The sequence below is a fragment of the Gastrolobium bilobum genome, unplaced genomic scaffold (genome assembly GCF_033153095.1).
Source record: "Gastrolobium bilobum isolate Gb01-03AN ecotype WA unplaced genomic scaffold, APGP_CSIRO_Gbil_v1 utg30084, whole genome shotgun sequence".
Classification (NCBI taxonomy): Eukaryota; Viridiplantae; Streptophyta; class Magnoliopsida; order Fabales; family Fabaceae; genus Gastrolobium; species Gastrolobium bilobum.
In genome coordinates, this window is record NW_026898071.1 from 153,245 (window position 1) to 162,778 (window position 9,534).

Consider the following 9,534-nt stretch of genomic DNA (forward strand, 5'->3'; position numbering starts at 1 on the left):
TTTTATTTTCACGTTGTTGAGTAAATGATGAATTTGCAAAGCGTGTAAGGGCATGTTTGATACATAGTATAAGATAAAGTCTGATAGTATATGACTTGATAGTATAAGACATGATTGTATAAGACTTGATTAAATTTTAATACTATCCAACGTTTGACATGATATTGTATAAAATAATATATTGTATAAATATCATCCAATATTTGATAATACACTGTATAAGACTAGATAGGTTAAAAATAAATATTTTTGTCAAAAATACCTTTTAATAATGAATTTACATAATTCTTCAAAATATATCAGATAAAATTATTTTTTATGGAAATATGTTGATCAGTGTGTCCAAAAAATATATTAATTTTTATAAAAATAAAAATCTCCAATATTTAAAAAAAGTATATATTGAAAAATTATTTTTTATTTTAATATATTAATATTAAAATAATATATTAATTCTTGAGAATTGCATTGGTTAATACATCAACCCTTTATCAGTCTAATCTTACTCTTCTAGGCCTGATTAAGTTGTACATCATTTTGTGTATAAAAGGATCCTGCTGTATAAACTTATACTATACGATGATCACACCAAATAACTAAAAATGTTATAACATGTAGTATAAGCTTATACTATTAGATCTTATGCATCACACTAAATAGGTCCTATATTATTATGAACGCCCAATTCTATTCATTATTAAAAGAAAAAAAGAAAAAGAAAATACATGATAGACTAAATTGACAAAAAAAGTTTGACAAAAAGAAAGAGAAAGAATCTGTCGACAATAGACGAAGAGAGGGCAACATTATGCGACTCACTAATAACCACCTCACATTCACACCACACCATAACACTTCCATTACCTGGCACCCATCTTAACCTCTCTAAATACCAATTCGTCTCACCGAGTACACAACCTGCATCCACAGACCCAGCTTAGCCTCATATGATATCTACCACTATATCCCTCGCCACGCTCTGCTTTGCATTTCCTTTGTTTCTTGTTTTTGGGTCTTTTAATTTCAGAAATGAGATTCATTTAACTGAGGTTGAACTATCGTAACTACAAGGAATAGCATGTCATTTAATTCTCCTAACCCATACCTCTCCAATGACTAGCGAAAATTAAGGAAAGATTCGTGAGTTATATTTATTAATTAATTAATATTTTTTTATTAAATTACAATAGTTAGATATATATAAATCAACTATTAAGATTTGATATAAAATTTATTTTTATCCTATATATATATATATATATATATATATATATATATATATATATATGGATCTGGTGTCAAACTTTGAAATTTGGCACCAAATCTTAACCGTTGATTTTTGTTAATCAACGATTCTTATTTATTAAAAATTAATAATTAATTATAGAGAGATATTAATATTTCTCCTGTCACATGAGATAAAATTATCTTTCACAACTTCAAAACACTCTTCATTGATTAATTATTCATAGAATAAAAAATAAATATTTTTTTAAAAATATCCTTATTAATTTCCATAACCCTCAAAATAATATTTTTTTTGGTACATAAATAATATTATTTTAAGATTACGGGAGATAACTTTATCTCATATGAGTGAAGAAATATTAAGTCAAATATATATAATATATTTAATAAAAAATATTAAGTCAAATATATACTAATTATTCTTACATCATTATAAAAATAAAAAAATTTATTTTAAATTTTAATTATTAATTTTTTTACACTTAATAATTCATATATATAATAAATCAAAATCATCAACATATCGGGATATCACACACTTGAATAGTTAAGTGTCTGCTCAACATTATCATGGTCTATGTTGCACCGATATTGACATGGGATACGAGACACGATACAATATGCTGACACATTAATGTTAAAAAAGTCATATTTTAACACGTTAGAACATATTTTAATATTAAATAATATTTTTAATACGTATAATAATTTATATTTAATATATGTAACAGCTTATAATAAGTCATATAATTAATCAAATATTCAAATTTTATAATATAAATATAAATAAAAATAATTTTTCATATTTTATTAATTTTTTATGTTAAATTTTATAACGAAAATATGTCAGATATATGTCGAAGTATTGATCGCGTATTAAAAAATATTAATCGCATGTCAAAAAAACATATTAAAACATTCACTGTATTTCTAAAATATTGACCATATATCATACCCATGTCAAAATATGTCGGTATGGACATATATCCTACACGCATTTTTTCAATAATTTTTGCGTGTCCGTGCTTTACAAATCATGGTCAGTCGTTATTGTAATATCACATCCTACAATAAACATTAAATCATATAAAAAAACCATATAGAGGATTACATTCCATTATTTCTCACGCCAAATTATAAAATTACGGAATCTCAAAAATAATTTTCAATGCGAATGTGGTAAGCTTGTGTCAGTGCCGTCCACACTCGTACCCAATAACATTCCGCCACATAAGCACTCTCGTCTTCCTCTGTTTTAAAGTCCGTGCAGCGCTTCGCACTTTGCAATTGTCCAGTGTCTCTGTTTCCGAGCACTGGCTTTCTTTTTTTAAAGTTCCAACAAAACTGAACGAGGGAATGGGAAAACCACCACCGCGCTCAACGACGTCGTCTCCGCAATAATGAGTAAGGCGTCATCGCCGGCGTTGATCCACGCCTTCATCTACTACCTCTCGGAACACCCCGCCATCGTGGGGTTCCGGTGGAGCCACAGCCAATCATGGGGCTCCACGTGGTCGTTCCTCTTTACTTCCATAGCCTCATATCTCCTCCTCTCTCTCTTCCTCCACCTCTCACTATCCCTCCTCCTCCGCCGCCGTCCCGTCCCACTCGGCCCCATTCCCGCGCTCCACAGCCTATCCATGTCCCTCCTCTCCGCCACCATATTCGCCGGAATACTAATCTCCGCCTCCGCCGAGATCCGCGATACGCGGTGGTTCTGGCGACGCTCGAAGACCCCATTTCAATGGCTACTATGTTTCCCCCTCGGTACACGACCCTCAGGGCGCGTCTTCTTCTGGTCCTACGTGTACTACCTGTCACGTTTTCTCCACATGTTGAGAACCATCTTGGGCATCCTGCGGCATCGTAGGTTGTCGTTCTTCCAGCTTTTCAACCACTCCATCTCCACCTTCGTGTCGTTTCTGTGGCTCGAGTTCTCGCAGTCGTTTCAGGTGCTCGCGATTCTCTTCACCACTCTCGTGTACTCTGTCGTTTACGGTTACAGGTTCTGGACAGCTATAGGGTTCCGCGGCGCGTGCTTCCCCTTCGTCCTGAATTGCCAGATTGTGTTGCTGGGTTGCAACGTTGCTTGCCATGTTGGGGTTTTCTTGCTACACTTCTTCTTCAAAGGAGGTTGCAACGGCATTGGGGCTTGGGTCTTCAATTCTGTGCTCAACACTGCGGTTCTCATGCTCTTTCTCAATTTTTATGTGAGGATGTACGTTTGCCAAAGAAGAAGAAAGGTTGATGTTGTTGCTGGCGAAGAGGGTGATTCTGATTCCACACCTTGTTCCTCGTGCCCTGTCTTAATCACAGGAATGGATGCAGCTAAGTAGAAATTGAAACTCAGAAATTCAGTTAGAGCAGCTTCAATTTGGGGTCCAAAGTCTGTTTCCCTTTAAATCTTCATTACTTTTTTTGTACAAAGCAGGTGTATAAGATAATATAGTATTGTTGGAAAGAAAATTCAATAATTTAGGAAGGTAGCACTTTTGGGTACTGATTATGATAAAGTTTTTTTTTTTTTTTTTTTTTTTTGAATATAATATTTCTCTATTAAAAGTCAAACCTTCTGAATCCTAATTAGTTCATTCTTAGTCTACTTAATTGAGAATGGATTCTGATCATATTAGGTTGGAGTTTTTAGATGGTTGCTGGTATGAAAGCTTTACTTTCAGCAATCAGCGTGCATACCAAGATACGAAGCACAAATACTAGATATTTATCCAAACACGCTTCAATTCAATAATGGGTGGTATCTGCATTGGGAGAAACTTTCATAGCTTTTTAGAGCTAATTATCATTGATGTATGTGTGAGAATTGAAAGAGAATAATAACATGACATATGGTTAGTGTCATACCAATTTATTGTAAGCTGTTAGATCATTTTCTGTGTTATTTGGACTCGAAGAAACTCCCCTTTATTGGAAAATTTCTTCGGTGATACTGTTATTTCTTCCGCTCACATGTGTTTTATTTTTTATCAAATTATTCTCTTATTTAATTTGGAAAAAAATATTTATTAATAATTTGTTTTTTAATACACAATAGCTATTAATACTTTTGACAAAAATAAAATATGTATCATATTATAAGTAGAAGATGCATAAAAAATTCAGTGCATGATATTCTTCTTATATTGGTGAAGCTATCGAATGGAGAGCTACCAAGTCAAATATTGCAGGCAGGGTTTCTTTTCATTACGGAAAAAATCTTCTCGGTCGTTTGACATGTCTCTATTGAATAAACGTGTTTTTTTTGGCAACGTAAGCCGAAATGAAAGCACTAATAAAAAGACATCTTAACCTATTAAGCTTCGCTTTCTTTTAATTAAGAAGGTAAGAATGTTAACTTAGCAGGAATCCAAGCTCCTAAAGACGCATTCAATTGGTAATTGCCCGCCGTAGCCCGTAGGTGTCACGTATCATGTCGGTCCCTCAAATTGATTTAGCTGAGCATATGGAGTATCTAAATAATTTGAATACGAATATGCCTTTGGCAATTGTTCATTAGAAGGGTACAGTAATAACCCATCCAAGTGGCTTCAGAATCAAAGATGGAATATAATGCAATAGTCAAATATGGTGAAAATTATTATTATTATGTTTTTGGAAACAAAATACGGTGAAAATTATTGGTCTCAGCTAGGAGCAAGGCATTTTAAGCTACTGGGTATGATAAAAAGAAGCAAAAGCTGATGACATTGGTGATATTTCTCGATGCACAGGGGAAAACATGATATCCTATTACGGAAGTTCAAAGTTAAGGATAAAGCATAACCGAGTTCGCTAACTGCAGTATCAATATCTAAAATAGTTTAGAAACCCAAATTTATATTAAACTAAAAATGAATAATCACGCACTAATTGCTAAAGTTTGTAACTCATTGCTTAATATTTGACGAGTATGACACAACTATATCAGTTGTATAAATGAATAATGAAGCAATTTTATTTCCTCGAATTCAACTATTGCATTGATTTTCAATTTCATGACTTCTGTACATGCATTTTTATTTTGGTACATACTTTTTTACATGCATTTCATTAGGTTCTTAAGTAAGATTTTTTTATTTAAAAGAGAAAAATTATTCTGGGAATTGGTCAGCATGCTAGTCCGCATCCGGGAATGATGTTTAACTCATCTATTTAAAATTATTATTTTAAAACACTAAACATATAGCAATCTATGTTCCTAATTATAATAATAAATTTAACGAATTAGATGGATCAGATTGATTTTAATAAATGGCTGATTATATTATATAAATACAAACAAATTAAAATAACGATGAATTAATTTATTTATTCGAATTCTCCAAAAAAAAAAAAAACATTAATTTATATGCCACACAACTTGTTGGGAGAATAACACTAACAGACGCAGGTTGATTGAGCAGTTGCTGATAAGGTCATCATCCACTACTGTATGCAAATGCAATAGTTGGTGTAGACCCATTCATGGTAGTTGGTAAAATCAAGATGGCTTTATCGGATTATTGTTCCCTCTGCTATGGATTTAAGGACCAAAATAGATAGTTTGGGAGTTTGGAGGGGAAAAAAAGGAAAGGGATCCAAGGGGAAGGAAGGGAAGGTAATCGAAGGGTATTCCCTTACCTTATTTGAGAGTTAAAAAAATGGTAAGAGAAAAATTGGAGGGTGAATGAGATATTTTTACAATTTTTCCATTCTTTAAAAATTAATATAATTATTATATTTTACAAATAAAATTAAGTTTAAAATTTCTAAACAAAATTATTTATGTATTTTTCACACTACTAAAACAGATCATATTTTCGACGAAAATTCTACGTTGCAAATGATAAAAATTTCGTCAAAAAGTATTTTTCAGTCGGAACTCGGAATACTTTTCATCGAAAGAAGACGGAAGATTTATCCGATGAAATATTTTACAAAAATAAATATTTTGTCAAAATTTACAACGGAATTTAGTTTTCGTCAAAAGTTTTGACGAAAATGATTTGTTTAATATTTTTGACGACAAAAGTTCCATCAAAAGTTTAGACGAAAAAAGGAAATCCATCAAAAAATTTGACGGAATGTTTTCTGTCAAATTTTTTTGATTAAAATGTGTCACAACAGAATTTTTTTGTCAAATTTTTTGAGGGAAATGTTTCTGTGAAACTTTTGACGGAATTTATATTCTGTAAAGAATTTTGATAGAATATTTTTTTTTGTAAAATTTTTTTACAGAAATGTTTTTGGTCGAATTTTTTTACGGAAATATTTTTCATCGAAAATTTGACAGAAATGTGTTTCGTTGAAAATTATGATAGAAATGTTTTTGTCAAAAATTTTGCCGGAAGTATTTTCTGTTGAAAATTTTCTATGAAAATGTATTCCGTCGAAAATTTTAACGAAATTTTTTTCCGTCAAAAAGTATGATGAAAATATTTCCGTCAAAAACTTTGGACGAAATTTAGATTCTGTAAAGAATTTTGACTATTTTTTTCTGTCAAAAATGTTTACTGAAATATTTTTCATCTAAACTTTTTACGAAAATTTTCAAAGAAAATGTGTTTCGTTAAAAATTTTGAGGGAAAAATTCTTCATCGAAAATTTTGACCATTATGTTTTTTTGTCAAATATTTTGAGGGAAGTATTTTTATAGAATTTAGATTTCGTAAATAATCTTGACACAATTTTTTGTTAGAATTTTTGACAAAAATATTTTTCGTCACAAATTTTTACGAAAATATTTTTCGTCGAAAATTTTCGCTGGAAATGTTTTCCGCTGAAAATTTTGACGGAAATGTTTTTCGTAAAAAAATTTGACAGAAATGTTTTCCAACAAATTTTTTTACTTAATTGTTTTCTCTCAAAAAAATTTTATGGAAATATTTTTCCTTAAAAAGTTTGACGGAAATCTTCCCGTTGAAAGTTTCAACGAAATTTAGATTCTATCAAGAATTTTGACTGAATTTTTTTTCAAAAAAAATTATGTCAGTGATTATGGCCAATTCTTGTTTCGTCTCTATTTACGACGTAATGTGATTTTCGTCAAAAATTTCGTCTCTATGTTCGACGAATATTTTTCGTCGATAAATTCTGTCGGTATTTGAGACTTTTCTAATAATGTCACATTTAAAAATGATTCATATTTATGTAATTTTCACATTTTAATGCTAAAGTTAGATAAATAATCTTTAATATTTCCCCCCCTTAAACCCTCCAAATTAGGGGAACTTTAATTTTAAGGGTGGAAAGGGTTTTGGAGGATTTTGCAAAAATCACCAATTCCCTTCCCCCATTTTTTTAAACTCACAAACAAGGGAAGAGATTAATAAAATCCTCCCCTTCCCTTCCTTTCCCTCCAAAAATCAACTCCCAAACAAAGCCTAACACGGATGAGGATGAATATGTGATAAATTTGAATTATTACATCTTATCTAGGAGTGTGCAAATTAACCGGTTAACCTGAACTGCATTTAGAACCGACCCGAATTGAACCAAAAGAACCGGCTTGTCAAACCAAATCATAAACCAGAACCATTTTTAATATTTTAAAATAAATCACTTGTGAACTGATCTAAATTTATTTGTAACTGGTTAAAACCCTGAACCAAACTTTTGCGTCGACGGAGCTCCCAAATCATGGAAGTAGAATCCTAATTTTTTCACTTACTAAGCCAATCTCGAAATTTTACTCTCCACTCCCTTCATCTTCATCTTTAAACCCTGTCATTGTGCCATCTGAAGTTGTTCGTTGTGGTGAGTTGTTTTTTTTCCATTTAGGTTTTTGTTTGTTTTCGTTATGCAATCCTTAAACAGGTTTCCATTCAGGTATAAATTATTAAATTTTGGGGGTTTTTGATTTCTGAACAAGTAGGGTTTAAATTTATGAGGTTGTGGTGATCGTGTCAATCTCGCTCCTTGGTACCTGCGTCTCTGTTGGCTGCACCGTTGATGGCAATTGGAGATTACTAACAGAGATGTTGAAATTCCACACGATTGAGGAGGTCTTTTTCTTTTTGCTTCCCCCATTTTCTTCTGTTTAATTAGTGTTTTTTTGTTTACAAATTTTGGGAAGTAGTTAATGTTGTGCTCGATTCGTTTACTTTTTTTTTTTGTAATTGAGATGATTTTTTTAATTATATATCCTAAGCTATGTATAATTTTGGGAAGTAGTCTGCAGGATAATAGATTATACGGTTCGACGGAGGTTTTCTTATTGGATCTGGGTGCTACTTGGTTTGTCCTCTCTTCTCGGATTGGTTTTGTTTGTTCAATGTACTTTGTTGGTAACAACAATTCACCACTCTCTCTCTCTTGCTTCATTTATTACTATTAAGTTATTCGTTTTATAAGTGACTGTTTTTGGAGATGCTCTATTGATCTTAGAGCATGAAGATGGTTGTTTATGGCTTTTATGGGTTCTCCTTTTGCGTCTCAAGTTTTCTAATTGAATTCATCTATGCTCACTTTTATGAATCACGCTTTGAATCAATTCGTCTTAATGTTTTTTGCTGTGTTAACTCTATCAACTTCTGATTATTAGCCCATCTTTCCTTTTTCTATTGCCAAATTGATGGATGAGGAACCTATGTTTGTGTCAACATTGTGATTAAGTAGAAACCAATTAATATTTATTCAAATGGTCTGAAACAATTGAATTGGCAACTACAACTCTTATTTTTAACTTTTTATATTATTTTATTTTAAAAGATACAGCTGAGGTTAAAGTGATTGTCGTGTTTCTTCTTGTTTTTTATTGCTTTTCTTCAATACATATTAGCCGGAATTAGAAAAAAATTTGTATGCACTCATAAATTAAAATGAAGAGAAAGAGACTATAAAAGAGAAAAAAATATAAAATAAGTACCACTTTTGATTTGTGAATAAAAAAAGAAATTTTGGAGTTTCCAGAAATAAATAGAATAAATAAATCAAATGAATAATTTTTAAATTTTAATAGGTAATAAATGTAGTAGTAAGATATTTTCCAAAGCACCCACACAACTTGTACCTGACGACAATCATGTGCGTGCGTGAGTTGGCTTCTAAGGCTTCTTTCTAAAGAACTGTTACAGTGCAATCAACTGCTTTGTATTATTCACGGCTGTGTTTAAATACACAGTGAGTTACAATAGAAAGATGAGATAAACATGTACAGTTGTGATATGATAAGATCACACTTAAGTAGCAAACCGTTACAACATAAAAACTGCCTAGATTCAAATAGTAAACTATTACAACATAAAAACTACCTAGATTCAAATACAAGCAGATAATAACCTTATCCTAACACTCCCCCTCAAGTTGGAG

General features: G+C 31.4%; 1 protein-coding gene across 1 annotated transcript; it reads left to right on the top strand.

Moving 5' to 3' along the window:
• The first annotated feature begins 2,472 nt into the window (after window positions 1-2,472).
• On the top strand, window positions 2,473-3,739 carry LOC133312586 (elongation of fatty acids protein 3-like). Its single transcript, XM_061513814.1, has one exon. It carries the CDS (start codon window positions 2,649-2,651, stop codon window positions 3,582-3,584), a length of 936 nt encoding a protein of 311 aa, XP_061369798.1. The 5' UTR covers window positions 2,473-2,648; the 3' UTR covers window positions 3,585-3,739.
• Window positions 3,740-9,534: the final 5,795 nt, after the last annotated feature.